At 36.9% G+C, this 19,088-nt stretch overlaps 1 protein-coding gene across 1 annotated transcript in view; it reads right to left on the bottom strand.

Annotated features, from left to right (window-relative positions):
* Positions 1-19,088, bottom strand: part of ush2a (Usher syndrome 2A (autosomal recessive, mild)) — a 250,130-nt gene that overhangs the window by 28,138 nt on the left and 202,904 nt on the right. The window contains 6 exon segments of the mRNA XM_042001931.1: positions 1,113-1,275; positions 2,197-2,355; positions 5,135-5,292; positions 7,691-7,874; positions 9,275-9,382; positions 16,765-16,963. Coding sequence (XP_041857865.1) covers positions 1,113-1,275; positions 2,197-2,355; positions 5,135-5,292; positions 7,691-7,874; positions 9,275-9,382; positions 16,765-16,963 — 971 coding nt within the window.

Below are 19,088 nucleotides of genomic sequence, written 5' to 3' on the forward strand. Positions count from 1 at the left end.
TAAGCAATTCACAAGTCTAAAGATAAAGTATAATCTTTTTGTGAAACTAAAATAAAAAAATGTAGTATCACGTCTTAAACCCTGTGTCCCAGGCTGATGCAAGCACCCTGATGTCTTGGTAAGCTCATTTGTCTTTGATTACGCAGAGACTCAGGTGTGTGTATAAGAAAGAAAGAGACATTTTCCTGTTTTACCCAAGTCCCTGTCTGCCTGAGTCTGATCATTCCAGATGTGTCAGTGAGTGTGTGTGTGTGTACTGCTATGCTAATATATGTTTCCTGAGGACTTAAAGGGCTTAGTCCAGTCTGACCCTGCATACAGATCACACACTCTTTGGTCAACAAGCAGACCACGACCTTCAGCATGCATTAATACACACACACACATGGATGCATATTCACACACAGTGCACAGACTGGTAAGCAGACTTTTGCATGAAGAAACATCACCAAAACTTCTACATCTCCCCCTCACTCAAAATATGCATATTATGCATGCAGAGAGTGAATATGTGATGTATATGTTAGTTCTGGTCCATTTGTGTTGTAATATTCTGAGTTGGTATTCTCAGCACATGAGCATGCAAGAGTCAACTTGAATAAATGAAAAACAAAATGCTTTTTTGTAATATGAAGCCTTTTTTGCAGACTTGCTCAGGGACACACAAGTGACTGAGATAAACACTTGAAGGGGTTAGATCTTATGGAGGTACTGTCATCCTTGAAGGGACCACTCCCATCAGGATCAAAATGTCACTGCTCAGAAGAAAGGTGGTCACTCAAGGGGACAAGTGATCCCAAAACATGTCCTTAAAATGCCCCTTACAGAATAACTGAACCAACAGATACTCTACCTCTGCAGAGGTGCAATTCTTAGTGTCCTTTCCTGACAATCTGCATTTGCAGAAATTTCCCCTCCAGTGTTCGAAATTTGAGGAAGAAAATATTTAGTATTTGATTAATATTTACACATATCTTCTTTTTCAGGATTTTATTATCTATCTGATGCACGTGTCTTGAAGTTAACTTTATCTGACTCAGTGAATGCACGGCTGGAAATAAGAACTGTATACTGTATCTTTGTTTATATGACTCTTTCAGTATGTATGTTACCTGTATATATGATATGAAGAGATGAGCCCATTTGGTTTTACAGGGGGTGACCAGTGGACCTCCAGGACTCGAGCTCCAGCTGCCTTTATTGTGGGGGGCAGCAGACGCTCTGGAGTAGTTTCTAAAGTCCGAACATAAACTCCTTCTCCTACTCCACACCCATCTTTAAAGAACAAAACATAGAAGATTTGTCACAAAAAGACATCTTTGAAAGATTTTAATTTTTTTACATGAATAAGTCTGATTACATTCCCAAAGTGTCCAGGTAAGACTTTGCATGTTTATGTGAGGGCTATGCCAGTGAGAGGAAGTCCCATTTTCTTTTTGTTAAAGTCTATGTTTTTTTCCCTAATCCAAACAGTCCTGCTAGCTTTTGCACTCAAGAGCCTGTTCATAGCAAAGTTTCTGTTGGTGCTGATATATGAGCTAACACAGTTGTTTTCTAAATGTATTCTAGTTTGAGTCCATGGAGGATATTATTTGTTATTATCAAGTAAAGCCCTAGCGAATGAGTCTCAAGTTAAACAACTTGTCTTTCTGAGTTTTTCTTAGTCAGGCAATTATTTTTTAGAAATTGGCTTGTAGGAACACAGTTAATGTAAATTGGATTAAGGTGGATTTGTGTTAATTGGGCCACAATGAATTGAAATGAATTGATTATGTCTGTAAAGTGCCTTGAGATGACTTGGTTGTGAATTGGTGCTATCAGCATTTCTGATATACAGGCTATATGAATCTTTCCTCTGTCACATCATTTATAGCATAAAGAAAAAAAGGTCTTAGGATACACACAAATGTTTCTCAGTAATTGTGTCATCAGCCAAATGCGTGTTCCTCTGCCATCTGCATATGCACACACTGGCCTGGTTCTTGATTATTATGAGTGAGATATCACTAGAATGATACCAACAATAATATCTAAGTTTATGTCATATGTACAGTGTAAAAAGTATTATTGTTCAGATCATATCTAAGTTAAACACATTGTGTGAATGGAGAATAAGATCAAGATCAAATATTTGCTCTTTGTTTTTGTAATGATGTTATTTCAGCTAAATGGTGTTTCCAATGAAAAGACACTTACCACTCTGACAGGCCTGAACTCTGATGTAGTAAGTAGTGAAAGGCTCCAGACCTGTCACAGAGAGGTGTAAATCTTGCCCAGCATGACGAATTATGGCGCTGTGACTCCCTGGATTCAACAGGATGTTGTAGGTCACAGGCTGGCTGCTGTTTAGTTGAGCTGTGGAATTGGTCAAGAAATGATTACCGTCAGAAGAATATTTTAGGTACATTTATAGTTAACCAAAATAAAAGATGTGGGCATGAAGATTATTCAATTAGGACAGAAGCATATATGTGTATATGTGTGTGTGTATATATATATATATGTATACATACATATAAAGTGAAATAAGATCCATTTATAATAATCATGAGATACATAATCCAATTGGTCGACTAGTCGTTTTAATAGTCGGTGACTAATCGACCATCAGAATAGTCATTAGTTGCAGCCCTAATATATATATATATATATATATATATATATATATATATATATATATATACAGACTATACAGACTGTGCTGGAACTAGAAGAGTTGCGTGGGGTTTATTGCTAAAACTGGTAGCAAAACATTCACTGCTAAACAGGAAGTTTTTCACAGTGACTTTCTATATACGTCATCTAAATGAAAATGTCTAAATATACAAAGGAATGTCTGAATAAGCCAGATAAATTTTTTGAAAACCAGTGCAATTGACAGACAATTAAACACAGTTTCTTTGTCACAATCATTGTGATTTGTTTGGAGAATAAAGGAACAGCATTTGGTAAAAAACCAGCTTGCCAGTTGTTAATACTGGGATGCTCCACCCTTCTACATCCCTACTGGGATGCAGTCTTTTGGGATGCAATAGTGTTTGGTGCACTTGATGATCTAACTGATTGATAAAAGTCAGGCTTGGAGTAGTTTATAGGAAAACGTAGCACTTATAGTTTTTTCTTTTATTTTGCCTAAACTTTAGACTTTGGTTTGTTTCATGACAAAATTTTCTTTTCTCTAAACTTTGGTCTGAAAGTATTTCAGAAGTCAAAGGAATATGCAGGGAAGACATTTTAAAGTGCAGAAAGATTCTCAGTTGGCAACAAAAAGCCAGCTACACTGTCTAAGAGTAGGTTGGTGTAGGACGGTACTCAAGCTTTGTAACAATTACTGCATAATTACTGTTAATCAGAAACCATAAAGCACAATTTTATGAAATGAAGACAGAATTTGTACTTTTGATTATGTTGCCTACCAACCTAAAATACTTTAGAGAATGTTTAATGGGTAGTTTAATATACTGATGAGTGAAATACTTTGACTAATGGTTTGTATTTGATTAATAGTGCTGACAGAGCTAAATGATCTTGGCTTTACAGTCCTGGTATTGTGGCCTTTCAAGTATACCAATACACACAAATGTATAGATACAAACAGCACTCACACAGTCACACATACACACCCCTAGACTTTGTTAATATTCTCATGGGAGGTTTTTCCATAATTCAGGCCAACTGTATTGTGATGGGTTATTCAACATTCATGAACTCTAGATATCTCGAGAACGAACTGATTACCAGACAAATGAAAGACTTCAATTATTCACCCCCAAACTCACATATTCACTCATGCACTTACACACTCACACACCTGTGACCTCAGCACATGAAGCTGTTTATATGGACACATTTTGCCTGAACCTTCACAAAACCCACACACACATAGACACACACACGCCAGTAAGGGGTATTTATGTGTGAACACACACAAGGCGATAAGACCACTGACGTTTAGTCATCAGCGTGATATTTAAGTTCTATTATTTACAACTAATCAGCTGCTTTGCAATTCTGTATTTTATACACACGATGCCCACAATTACAAATACATGAACTATACACATTCTTTGTGTCTCTCACACATACATACATGCACAGACAGGTACTAACACTACGATGGAAGAATTGATCCTTCACTGTAGTCTTGAGTAAATTTCTTTTCAATAGCCATACGTCAGTGTTTTGGCAGTCAGTGCATACAAAGACAGAAATACATGCGCACACATTTACACAAACAGGCACATTGTGAGAGAGTCAGGCATGCGTGCACACACACACACACACACAAACACACACACACACACACCTACACACTCACACACGTATATAAGACGAAAACACTCCAGACTCTGGGCTCAGGGAGTTAACCAAGCGTGAGAACCTAGCCGATATTTCCTCACCTTTAAAATCAACCCATAATGACGATAGAATAGGCCTGCCTATGGAAATATCTCACAATGATGTTCATGCACTCACATCCACACACACTCAAATACACATGTATAAAAAATTCATACATAAACACAGTCACAAATATACAGAAACAAAAGACCCACACAACAAAGTGAGGTGTCTTTGCTAGTTGGCCTTTCAAGCAGTTTCTGAGATGGGAAATCAACCTAATGAGAGAGTAATAGTCAATGATAGATGGGTTAGGGCAGACAATCACTGCCCATAAACATGAAACTTGGCCCCAAGTGCATGCTCATGTATGCCTGTGTATGTGTTGAGGTCTTGAGAGGCCATAAGGTGAATGGAAAATTACTCAGGGCTTTTGTTTCAATCTGACCCCTCTCTCTTTGGTTTGTTTTCTTTTAATGTCCCCTTAAATGTCCCTGAGCATTTAAATGTAGTCTCTGTGATGATTTAAACAGATTAAAAGAAAATCATTTTAGCTTTGCCTTTTAGTTTAAATGTCTGGATTTTCAGATGTATTTCAAATCATTTTGAAAAAGCAAACACCACAAGTGATTGAGTACTTTTTTGTATAAAAGTGAGTTGTTTTATTGTAAACTAAAAGAAATCTGCAACATCTTTCAGACTGCAATAACTTAAGACACTCCATAAAGAAAAACTCCAGGTTCGTCCATCCTTTCATCCATTCCTATGAGTTTTCATTTAGACTGCTACTCACCAGGAGGGGACCAGGAAACAGAAATGGAGAAAGGGCCTGACACTGACACGTTGTGGGCAGGTGGGATCCCAGTGGGGCAGGAGAAAGGTGTTTGTACAGTATATGTGTCACTCATGCCGGCTCCACCCCCTGTACTTGCCTCCAGCTGATACAGGTACCTGGTGAAATGTTGGGTATAAGGGGAAGATAACAAATAAAGAAATAAAAAAAGGATAGTTTTGCACTAAAATGAAAGGTAAAATCTTCATTATTTATTCAGACAGAATATACTTATTGCAATAAGCTTGATATAAAACCCAATAACAACAAAAGTTTTGTTTAAATAATTCTCAGGATTTCATGGATGTACAGTACCAACTTCAACTCAGTCCAATGAATAATCAGCAACTGGTGAGGTTTATACAGGATGGAAGTTACAAAATTCAGCTCAGAGGGCCAAACCTTAAAACATATCAACTAGAAAACTGTTAACTTCCTGAACAAGCCTCCTATTAGATAATAATGGGCAATTATCTTTCAGCTGGCAACAAGTTGTTTAACCCCAAATGATGCAATGAGTAGCTTCTCATTTCTTAAACAACCGTATGGAAAGACACATCTTGTGTTCATGGAAAAAATGCTGGTCTGTTTAAGAAGGGTCAACTCATTGACATGCATCAGACAGAGAAAACATCTAAGGAGTTGCAGAAATTTCTAAAATTGGGTTAAGAATTGTCCAACGCATTATTAAAAAATGGAAGGATATTGGGAGCCATCATCTTCCAGGAAGAAATGTGGAAAAAAGAAATACACGAAGTGCTTGAAGTTCCAGGAAGATTTAAATTGTATTATTTCTATTTCTTCTAAGTATTCTAACTATGTAAGTAACTTCAGGGCCATCACCTCCTCCTTTGCCTCTAGTGTACACCTTCCTCTCTCTCACACGTTTCCCTGCCTCTCTCAACCCACTCTCCACCTCTTTTGCTCATGACATCATAAGATAGATTTTCCTTTTAAGAGCGTATGGCTGCTTGGTGCTAAAGCCTACATTAACTGTGTAACTGGGCCACCATTTAACATTAAAAGGCTTTAATTTGCTATAAACTCCAGCACACATGCATTAATAGGCAGGTTGTTGGGTTATTGTTCATGTGCTGAGCGTTTTAAACAGGAGGCCATTAGCGCCTCAGCACTGGGTTAGAACGCACTCACGGAAACGTATTAAAACTACTCATATGTTACTCTCAGACACACGTGGAGACAGGTGGAGAAAAACATAAATAAATGCCTCACTTAGACACCCCGCCATCAAGGAGAGAGAGAGAAAGAGAGAGGGACAGAAATGCTATGAGGGAAGGGGTGAAGAAGAGAATGAATGTGATGAAGAGGAAGAATTTTATCATGGCATACGGTTTCAGAGGAGGAATGAAGTTCAGCATGTCATCACTGGAAGATATTTACTTAAATGTAAACACCGCCTCGGGATATCAGAAGTAAAATTGTGTGTGTATTAGGTAATCATTGAGTGGGGCATTTGCATCTGTTTGTACGTGAATGTGGTTTCATGAGTGTGTGTTTCGGTCCTGCGGGGCCAGCCAGAGGGAATAGGTTAATTCTCTCGTCATCTTAGACACTTCCTGGGCTGCCGAAGCAAAGTGACAGCTAATCAACATTGTCATAAATAATCAATGGCCACTTTGAGCAGTCTCACGCACAGACATACGCACACACACAAAGAAATGCCAGGGTGCGTACTCGCACGCGCACACACGAGTCTGCCTGGATAATGGGGCCGGTGCTCCCTGTGTAATTCTTGGCGCAGGGCTAAATTGGGAAAAGAAGGGAAAAAGGAAGAGAATGAGGCAAGAAGGAAGGGATAGGAGGGCAGGGAGGGTGAGAGGAAAAAAAAGTGAATAGGAGGTGAGACAACTGATGAGAAGCGAAGGGTCCGGACAGGAATGCCTTCTGGCAGACTATCTGGAATTAGGGAAAATTAAACGTCACACACACATACTGCCCTATCTCCTTCCTTCTTTCTCTCTCACTCACACACAGAGGAGACTGGAGTACTGCGGAGTGTTATCCCAAGAATTCTATTTGGGGTAACAAGGAATTGTCTTTGGAAGAAGAAACCTGAGAAATGCCAGAAAGAGGAGACAGAGACAGGGTACACCATTTTACTCTCCTATAATTAAAACAGCAAATCCATTTTGGAATAACAGGCATGGATTAATAAAGGTTAAATGAAAATAAACAGATAAATAAATCTACGCTCCACTGCAGTCTGTAAGCAAAAGCCAGATCTGATTCATGATTTTAATTTGCATGTGTGGTAATGTTTGCCCCTTAAATATTTGCTCATTAAATGACACAAACAGACATGTACAGAGTGCAGCCCTGAGAGAGCCATGGATGGGCTGATAGGAATGCTGTGACCCCAACATAAACATGGAATACACACACAAATAAGAAAAATTTGCTCTTAAAGTATAAGATAAGGGCTTTTGTTTGTGACTTTTACATATGTGCGCAATTTGCACACGTTTATCTTCATGTTTGCAAATACACGCTCTCTACCTGTGTTTTGGCAGGAGGCCAGTATCAGTATAATTCTGGTCACGGTGGTCTCCAGTAAAAACAGTCAGGCCGTCTCTGATCAGCCTGTACTGGAGGATGCGTCCATTAGGCTGCAATGGCTGATCCCAGTACAGTTCCACTGCAGATGTGTTTATTATCAGATGTCTCGGCCTTGACCACACACCTGGAGTAAAACAGGAGAAAAGACGAGGAGGGAATGAGCACTTTGATTAATTTCATCTATAACTGATCACAAGTCAGCTTTCTGTTTATTTCAAACAAATTGCTGATAAAGGTGGCATCAGAAAGGACAGGGAAACATTTTGTGTACTGAAACAGGGGAAGGGCTTTTCTGAAATATATTCAACAACAAAAGATAAAAGTTTGCTTTTTCAATTAACAAATTAAAATTAATCTTTGATTGGTTAAAGAAAGAAAAAGAACGAAACAAGATATTTCTAAACAGATTTAAATCCAATCACCAGTGGAAAAGAACATTCATACAGAAAGTAGAAGATTTCAATATTGAAAATGTTTATGACTTCAAATAAAAAAGGATAGAAATTGTCCAAAATTCAACTATATATAGTCGTGCAGGAGGATGATTTGATATCTAATTTATTTATCAGTTTATTTAAAAATGCATCAATTACATACATAAATTGTAGTTACAGTAATTACTGTACTTAAAGTAACAGCATTATGTAGTGAAAAATCAGACCCCTGGAACAGTAGAGTGGAGTAAAGGAGGATGAGCTTAAAACAACAAAGAAGATCCAGAAGACAAAAAAAATAAATAAATAAAAAAATTATATGCAGACTGACAAAAGTGCAACATAAGGCTGTTAACAGAAGGTTAGCATGTGGGTTAATGAGATGAGGGTGGGAAAAGAAATATGTGATAAAAAAAAGACATCAAAACTAGACAATTAAGAAAAGACATGTCTACATTTTATTTTGTGAAAAGGAGAAAAAGGCTGTGATAGAAAAAGAAGTAAGGGAGACAGGAAAATCTAAAATAGATGTAAAATGGAAAAATCAATATAAAAGTAACAAGTGAACAGAAAAATGAATTTTATCTGGACAAAGGGCAGAATGAAGATCCAAATTCAAGTTCATTAGAAAAAAACAACAACATAATTTTAGTCAGGGAGCAATAAAAGGTGTTCTGTTGTAAACAGTAAGGACGAAAAGATGGAGAGGAAGGTGAAGGTAGTTAGATGCAGAGGTCAAAGGAGGGAGCAGAAGAAAATAGTAGAGAATTTCTAAATAAACAAATAAGTAAATTAAATAAAAATCAAGAATTTTGTTGTATTACAGTATTTCTTGAAAGGTTAATAGAAATGTAGTTATATAAACAAGCACTCTCTGCAAATCCATCATTAAGATCTGTTAACTTTATATTTAAATATTAGTTTTAAATGCATATGGAAACAATTTCATAGGTATAAAACACACCCTGAATTTCAAATGTATGTCCATAAACAAAATGTAAATATGCATATGTTTAATGAAGGTAAGACAACTGAGCAGGATCCTCCACAATAGACAAGTGTGTGTAAATGAATGTGTGCGAGTGCATACCTGCAGGTGTGGCTTGCAGGGTGCGTCCTGTGGATGGTTTGCTGGCTCCACATCCAACAGCTGTACAGGCAACCAGCACAAAATTGTAGTCTGTGTATGGCTGCAGACCTGTGGCATGTAATAGCATGTAAAAAAAAAAAAAAATCACATTTATACATACATTTATAAGCACATTCACATTAAAGCAGTTCCACTGCTTATTTCCCCCCATCATAATAATGTGTAACCTATGAGCTTTCTAAAAATGAGATGGACAGGGGCATATAGAGTATCAGGTACGGAGAATAAGAAAAGAAACCATAAACTGAAAAATAGGCAGAAAAGTCCCGCTGTCCTCCCTCCCTCCACTGCTCTTCCCACTCTCTCAACGGATGGATCCATATCTGTCGGTGTTAAATTATGCATGCCATAACTCAATAATGAAACAACGTAAAGATGGGCAGCCGTGGAACTGACATGGGATAGGACCGGTCCAACGCTGTAATGTCATCAGCTTTTGATCTATGATAATTATGATACCTCTGTATGCGTTTAGGCCACAGTGTCCAGACATGATTTATTTATAGGCACCCGCTATGCCGACTAAAAGACATCACACAGCGACTGAGTGGTCCTTTAAATGCAACTGCAGAAAATACCGGCTTTTATGATAAGATTCAAATTCTGAAGTTGCAAAAAATATGTAAGCAATTTCATTTGTTTATTTATCTATTTCTTTATAGTTTATTGGTATTGGAAAGCTCCTTTTCCCTTCAAATATATATTTTTAGCCTGGTTTCTGATGTAAAGTGGATGAATGAGGATGAATGCAAATTCTTTGTGCTGCCACGAGGGTTGACTGGATATTTTATGGTCTTTCACTTAACTGACAGCATACAAAAGCCTGCAAATCAAATTCAAAGGACCTATAAAAGAACTAAAATAGCATTATTTCAAAAGGATGACTGCATAATATAAAGTCTTGGATTCTTTTTTCTACTTTAGACTGCAGTGTTTTGGGAGAAGCAGTAAATGCTTTCCACAATGAATAATTTCTTAACAAATTAATGTTAAAACACTTCATTTACAGATATTTAGTTATTCTGCCGATATCTTTTTCTCTGTGCAGCAAAACAAAACAAAAAAACAAACAAAAAAAACATTTACTTTATGCTTAATACAAAAATCAAATATAAATTTAAGACTGGTTATAGGATTCAATTTCACTAACATTATACACAAATTAAATCATTAATTAAAAAAAAAAAAGAACCACATATAAAATAAACTTATCTAACATACAGTTAAATTATATAAATGATCTCCAGTTGTGTATATTAGGATTCTAAGATTGGAAAATATATAGTGCAGTGTGTGTGTGACAATACCTATCCTCATGTTGAATACATACAGCAGAGAGCAAGCACACAGTCTATTGCACAGCTTCACCACATCTTCCTCACGTCTCTTTCCACTCCTTAGCCTGCTTAACATGCCTCGCAGCCTGCCATGCTTAACCCAACCTCTGATCAATGCGTCTCCGCATGTGTTTGTGTGTGAGTGTGTGTGCAAATGTTGCCCTGTTTGGGTTAAATAAAGGAAATCTGCCAGCCATACAAAAGTACCAGGGTTGAAGCGAGAGGCCCTGTTACACTTTTTAACTGTGCAACTAAGCATGTTTGTGTGCGCTCTACCAGAGTAAATGATATCTACACTGCAATGATGTCATTTGTTGCAACGTTGAATACAGCAGCAACCCCTCGCTATATTTTGCTACACATAGATTGAAACAATGCTCCGACATGAGTCGGTATGGGGTCAAAAACTGAACAGACAACTGTGCTGAGTTATTTAAAACAGTCCCACAAGTAATAAACTTCAGGTTCCAATGCAGAAAAGTGACGATGGGTTTATAAATAATAAAAATCGAACAGTTAGATGACAGCTGAGTAGAAATAATGGATCAAAATGCTTTAAAGTGTTGCAGATTATTTACAGCTTGCATGCATGTCAGGAGGCAGAGTGGACTTCTTACAGAAACTGCTTCAAACAAAAAGAAGCAGCATTATCTGACTCTCCTGCTGATCTTGATAGTTTGAATATGAACAAAAACAAGAACTATACTTCTTTTCTTTTCTTCAGTGGATGTAAATATGCAGATGCATCCAGATGAATATCTTTGATGTTCCTTGCGCGGCTTAGAATTACCTTTTAAAACTCAGCCTGAAGAGGGCAGTGTTGGTCTGCTAGAAAAAGAACATTAGCGTTTGAGCAGAGAAAGAGTGTGTATATTTGTCTCCCTCCATGTGCACGTACCTGTGCATATACTTGCGTGCTTATGTGCTTGATTACGAAAAGACAGAAGAAGCTTGAATTAGTTTAACAGTGATCACTGGGAAGTGAAAAATGGGTGGAGGGGGTTTTGATGTGAGCGGCTCACTGACATGAAGTAAGACAAGGTTGTAACTGTCATGATGAGAGCTGGACACAGGAGAAGTGTGTGTGTGTGTGTGTGTAAGACACAAAGAGAAAGCAAGACAGAGGGATGGATTGGTGCTTTCATTCAAGTAAAATACCAAAGAGGAACGCTGTGATTGGAAAAACAAACCAGTCACAGGACTGTTGTTTTGGATTTCTTTTAGGTATTTATGATGTACTTAAAATAACTGATTTGAAATGGCATTTTATTGACAGGTTGCCATTGCCTGTTTGCATTTGAGAATATGATAGGGTGATAGGCACAAACCACAATATCATGCCTGCCACCTGATACAGAAAGTGAGGAAGAGACTGTCAGTGAAAGTGAGGAGGGAAAATCAGAAAGGCTGGGCTAGAGAATGAAAGAGGACCGCTAAGAAAGACAAACAGAAAGCTTGGTATAGGAGAAAGGGAAGAGTGATATAATACAGAGCAAAACAAGAAAAAAGAAAGTTGAATAAAAAAAACTTAAATGAATTCATTTGAAAGAAACAGATGATGCTTCAAGAAAAATCAAGAGAAGAGGGAAAAAAGGGAGGAGAGGGTTGTGATAACACGCCTCTTAAATAATTAAGAGTTTGACTTCCTGTCTGTGGCTCCCTAATGCAGACACTGTCTGGGATGGAAAAATGAGATCTGGTTCTAAATCACTCTCACACACACATTTTATATCTGTACATGCATGTCAAACTTGCCATATAGTTAATTTGCTAAGTAACCACAGAACATGCAAACACAGCTGTTTATGCACGCGCATACACACCAACACACGCATATGCACCTTTATACGTATTGCACAAACATGCAACTTGGTGTGAATCTGCCAAGGAACATCACTCTCTCTCAACTTCAGTATTCTACATTTTATATATATTATGTCATTGTCATGCAAATCTTTATTGTATCTTATTAGCCATGATTGCCACAAAATTTTACATCTCAGGCAAGTAGCAGCATCTTAAAAAAATAGTCAATAAGAGGAAATAACAATACTAGTTTGTTTTTAGACAGTGTTGGAACAATTTAAATTTGTTTTTTCTCAAGAAAATACTGAAATACATGCTCATTTTGTTTCTTTATGCTTTGACTGCTTTGTTTAACTTAATATTTGACAACAAAATAATCTCTGATGATAGACTGATAGATGATAAACTTCACACTTGAGGAGGAATCTTCTTCAGGATGTCTGTGCTGATCAACCACAACACTGAAAGCACTGACAGATGAAGAAAATGACTTGGCTCATCTCATTACATAGCCATGCTGTGATTGGAAACCTTGGCCCTGGCATTTCTGTGGATGCTACTTTTAGATGTACAACCCACCTGAACATTGTATCAGGCAAAGCGAGACAACCTGATCCACCAGAGAGCAAATCTTTACAACCAGCTGCTTCCACTAAGTTTCACTTTTTTGCATGAGGTCTGCTTACTGTGATTGTGCAGTAAGAAAAATTCCTGGGAAGGTTACAGAGCGAGGCTCTTAAATAGCTGGATGAAAGATTCCTTTAACTTACTGTTACAACAACACTTCTGATGGAAGAAGGCTTAAGGATTACTACATGAAAGCAACATTCTGGTCTATCTCCTCTCATGTCTACATGCATCTACCTTTAGCATGTTGCAGTCACAGGGCGGGCTATGGGGGGGTGCATTAATAAATAAAAGAACATACTCTATTCCCTGCTGTTCTGAATTAATAACGAGCCTACAAAAGACCAATTAAACACATGATTAATGCCATAATCTATATAATTGCAGGCAATAATTCATTGAGAGCTAATGATAGCAATACTTAATATTGATTCACATGGGGTGTCTTTGTACAGTAGTGCTTAATTCTTTCTATGAAGTGTCACTTTTCAGAACTGCTTAAAATGCTATTAGCAAGAGTCTGTTTCCTAAGGCAAAGAATTGATAAACAGGAAATGACCGTAAATTTGTTTTTGCTTTTTTTTTTTAGATTCAAGCAACAAAGTGGTTGTTGGCGAGACAGTTTTCATTAAAACACTGCAAACCAATCTGAGGCCACAACAATCGTTTTAGGACAGGGATGAGAGAGAGAGAGAGAGAGAGAGCGAGAGAGAGAGAGGAGCTTTCCATAGCACCACTCCTTTAACAGTAACTACTGAGGAAATTATGGCAAAATGCAGATCAATAATGGCTGAAACACTGATTCCGATTTTTTTTTTTTAATATTAGTATTATTAAGAACATGTGAAATAATTAGGATTTTTTTTTTTAAATTGATGAAAGTTTTGGACAATAAATCTGATTTCTTTCAATCTTTATTACAAAGTTACACATAACGCCTCAGTTTGGCAATAAATGTCTAATAAATGTCTCGTAGATTTCCTTCTCATGGCATCTTTGGTTGGATGAATTCAGGCTAAAACGTTTATATTTCAAAAGTACAAAAATGAGCAATTTTAAAATACACATTTTTCTGGTGGAAAAAAAAGAAAAACAAGAATCCAGATTCCTTTCACTTTCTGTGGTTTAAATGAATTTGTGGTTGAAAGCTTTTTGAGCATCTGTCTCTGACAGAGAACTACCGGAGAGATGCAGAGAAAATGAATAATGGCATATTAAACATTAAGGATGAGAAATGGCACAGCAATTATTTCTGTTCATATTTCACTGAAAACACTTTGATTCACCCATCCATCTTTTTATCGGTCCCACTTCTTCCTCTTACTTCTTTGCTTCCTTTAAAATCATAAATCTTTGAAACTTTCACTTCTGAGTTTGTTCTCTCTTCCTCCCTATTTTTCCTTCCTTCCTGCCATATTTCACTGCTTCCTTACTTCTTTCCCCCTGTTACTCCACACATCTTTGTCTGTGAACCTGACATCAGTTTCACTTTTCAGTACAATTCAGTGTCATTTCAAATATGTGCAATCAAAACAAAAAGCTTAAAATGGGGGGAAAGCAATGACGAATGTATTTGACTGAAAATAGTAGAAAGGCAACTTACTAAACACTGAAACAAAGAAATTGTATTGTTTCTAGAAATGAGTGATTAATTAGCAGCAATAGTTATGTAGTGCTAAAGAAAAATATGTAGCGGAACAAATAAAAACTGCTTAAACATGTTAATAACATGATTAGGTATTTAAAAAATACAAATAAAAATGCCATAAAAAAGAAGAAACACCATAAAAAGGCTTTCAGATGGGAAAAAGAGAATCACCTCTCTGTGTTGTCTTGTCAAGACAACACACAAAGAATATGTTTGTGTTACTTGGATATTTTTTATCTTACAGCAATATGAAAAAAATGTAAATATTGAACAGCTGTGATCTTCTGGTGGTACTGCTTTAGAAAAAGACAAAAATAAATACAAACTGTTGCAGGAAATGAAGAATGCTTCTGAAAATTTTGCTGTCAGTAAACACAGTTCTTTGCTCCATCCAAAAACACAAGTTTAACCCCGCAGGGCCTAATGTAAGCTGGACTGGAAACTTAGTTGTGGTCTGATGAATACATTTTAGAAAACATTTTCTTAAATAAAGGATGCACACTAGAAAGGAGGGCGACCCTACTAGAACATCTGATGCATTGGGAAATGAAAAAAACACGAAAAAGCAAGAAGTTTTAAATTGTTGACCAGCTTAAGGTAAATCTCAAGCAAAAATATTTCTTCCATCAAAGTGAAAATTGTTAAGATTAAATTTCTGATTGTAACACTTGATATGTTATCTAGGACTATTATTTTAAAAGTTAAATGGTTTAAAAAGAAAAGAAAAATCAATAATACTGATAACAGTGAGAGATCGTAGTGTGAAACATTAAGCTTTAGTATTTGTGCTGGAAAAAAAAACACACTGAAACATATTCCTCAGACATGGATGCACTGTGACAAAGAGAGCTGCAGAAACAGACAGATAAAAAGAGAGGAGGAGATAAAGGGGGAGAGAGACTGCCCCAGCAGTGGTTTTGGCTGAATAGACATGGTTTTCCACTGTCTCACTGGGGGACAGGGGAATTTCACACACACATGCTGGTTGCTTACACTGGCACTTGGGGCTGGTACAGTATTACAGCACATTACCGTCTCTGTTTGGCATTGTTTGCTTTGCCTCGTGCCTAAACATACAAACACACATCCACGCAACTCCTGACCATACAAGCCAACCACAGGAACCATGGGAATAGTCTTTTGGCTATGTTGATGCCTGGTCTGGATCCAAGTCAGAGCAGCATAGAGAGCTGTGAGGGGAGATGCCACTGAATTTCAGCTTCAAAAGATGTCATCGCTTGATTTTTAAAATTAAAAGAAGAGGTAATCAATCAGCTTTGGAACATTGAGCATTTGTAGACTGACCTATTCCTCTCCCAAAGAGGCAAGCATGTCTATAGTGATAATATTCTGCTGGTATTTTCCTGTTGTCTCCTGTGCATTAATGCTGCAGACAACTATTTTTTGCAGTGGTTCATGTGTTTGTTGCTGGCGAGAGAAGGCCAGAAACACCGCTCTTTCTCAGAGTAAAAAGACCAGACTCACAAATAAACTACCTCTATCTGTGTAAAGATGTGCAATATTAGAAGAAACCTACAGATCTATTTTGTGCCTGGTTTTTAGCAGAGACTGTGTCAGATTTGGAGCTACGTGATCCTGACCGTCTGTGTCACTCTGTGTTTATGTTTGTTTAAGAGTTTTGGCCAGAGGATGTGTGGTGGGAATCAGGTGTAAACTCAGTCATTAGATGGCATCCACAAACCTGTGTAAGCACATAAAAATGTGACAAAGAAAAAGAAAGAAAGAAGGAGGAGACATGGAGGTGTGTAGAATAGAAAAAAAAAGAGGTGAGAAGAAGAAAAAAGCGAATCAGAAACAGCAGAGAGGAGAAAAAATGGGAAAGCGGCAGAAGAAATATTTAGGATGGAAAGGAAGAAAGAACAAAAAATAAATAAATAAAAACGTAAAAGAAAGAAAAAGATCTAAGGCAAGAAAACGGAAAAAAGGTTGAAGGGAAAAAAACACTGTTTTCTAAAAAGTGTTAGAGTGAGTCACAGAATGAAACTGCTTACCCGTCACAGTATAATTTCTGGGTCCATCAGTGTGTGTAAATACGGTTCCGACCCCCGTCTGGTTCAAGTGGTACCGCTGTATGACTCCATTTTGACGAGAAGGTTCAGACCAGCTTACATGAAGGCAGGAGGGGCTTACAGCTGTTATCACTGGAGGCTGCACTAATTCTGGGACTCCCTGGACTGTCACCGCCACCACCTAAATACACACAGATATAAAACAAACAAGTAAAAATTTAAATTAATTCATTAATTAATTAAATAAAACCTGAAAAACCTGTGAAGGTGCAAAAGCAGATATATTCTCCTATAATAAGTTAACATGATTGAAATGATAAAAATATAATGACAAAAAAAAAACAAAAAACAACAACACGTTATTCAGGGTCTGCTTTCTGAGACAGTTCAGACATTGTTTACAACAGAGGAAGATATTTACTGGTGACTCCACTCTATTTCAGAAATACAACACACACACACACACACACAAAAAAAAAATTAAGATGAATGTGTAGGTTGTAATTAATAATATGGCTTATAATAATTTATGTTTGTCCTGTTATTACTAATGCTACTATTGCAATATTTAAAAAAACGATTAAAAACTGACTTTTGTCAGTTTAGTTGCAAAATAAATAAATAAATAAAATAAAATAAAATAAAAATACTGCTTCTTAGTACAATGATAAGAATGACCATCTTATTGCAAATTCCTAGTCTAGTTTCTTTGGGCCCCTGTGAGCGCTGGTTGAATGTGGAGACCAAAGAATCACAGGGCAATCTGCTGCTAATGGCAACAGGGATATCCTGCCTTAATAGACTGTCACTAGCACTTCCACCAGCTGTCCCACACAGTGATATGCAATTAGAGCACTGCTACAACAACTAAAGAGGCTCACAAGCACGCGCACACAGATAAACACACACAGGTAAATGCAGGTATATGCACGTAAGCACAGAGGGGTAGAAGAGAGGAAACAGCAGTGGAGACAGAGAAGAAGAAGGTAAGGAAGATAAAGGGGAGATGTAATTTCAGTTAGGAAGTCTTTTAAGTGTGCCGTCAACTCAAATATCTCAAGATTCTGTTGAAATGTAAAGAAAATAAAAATGAGCACCTGCTGCAAGTAAGTGCACCGCAAAAGCAGTGAACTTTACTTTAAAGTTACACACCTCAGTGTTGATAGAAATAAAATACTGAAATATTAAAGTAATACCAGATATGCACCTGTGTACAAATTTGCTACTTTCTTTGAAAATAAATACATCACTAGTGATTCAGATGTAAATGTTTGAAATGGGTAAAATGTTACTAGAAACTAAATATAAGCATTTTTAATTCATTCATTCTGAAAACAAAAGTTCTTAAACAATGCTGATCCCCTGGAACCCTTTACTACCATACTGTTGTAATGCCTGCGGGATATTGTTTGGCTTTGTCTTTCTGAAATAAGAAAGGCTTCCACTGAAAAACCAAGTATCTTCATTGCAACTATTGTTATTCAAATACTCGTATTTATCATTCAGTTTTATTATGAGTGCTGGCCCAGAGAGTGCAGCTAAATTTTTGGAAGTTTTTTTTTTTTTATGGTACAGTTTTATCCATTTGCTTCAATTACTGTCAACTACGTAAGTCAACAAAAATGAAGTTCAGTGAAGTTGATATTACATTCCGTCAGTGTCAGTTTCCACCCCTTGTTCTTTACATACAAAGGTTTCAACCAATTCTCTGAGTTCTTCGTGTTCTGATTAGATTGAAGATGGTATCTGGATGGTATTCTGACTTTTACAGTCTATTGTTCCTCTGTTTTTTTTTCCTTTTTCCATATGTGTCACTGACAACAACAACAACAAAAGAAGCATTACTAATCTAAACTAACTCTTAGTTTCAGCATCTGACATGCTAAATATATTGTTTGGGAATGATTTACAAATGACTGTCTTTTGATTTTATTTACATTTTGCCCAGTAGTCTAAAGTTTGTTTAATTCAAAACAACCAATTTCCTTATTTGACAGTTTTGAAAGAGGGCATAATATAAAATGTAATGTATAAATGTGTTACTTCAGATAAACATGACACAATACAGAAGATTTATTTAAGGCTTTTATGAAGACAAAGCTGTGAAAGCAAAAGTGGTGGTTGAAAAGTGGAAAGAAGTTAAAAATGAGAGGGGTTAAAAAGTAAAGAGATAACAGTTAAGAGAAAGTGTGAACTGTGATGTTAAGACCAGGCGAATGACAGGAGATAAATGGCAGAGAGAACAGGCCGAAAGGATTGTAAGACAGAGGAGGACCAATCGCTCTTCCTCCTGCTCTAAGTGACCA

The sequence above is a fragment of the Melanotaenia boesemani genome, chromosome 1 (genome assembly GCF_017639745.1).
Source record: "Melanotaenia boesemani isolate fMelBoe1 chromosome 1, fMelBoe1.pri, whole genome shotgun sequence".
NCBI classification, from domain to species: Eukaryota; Metazoa; Chordata; class Actinopteri; order Atheriniformes; family Melanotaeniidae; genus Melanotaenia; species Melanotaenia boesemani.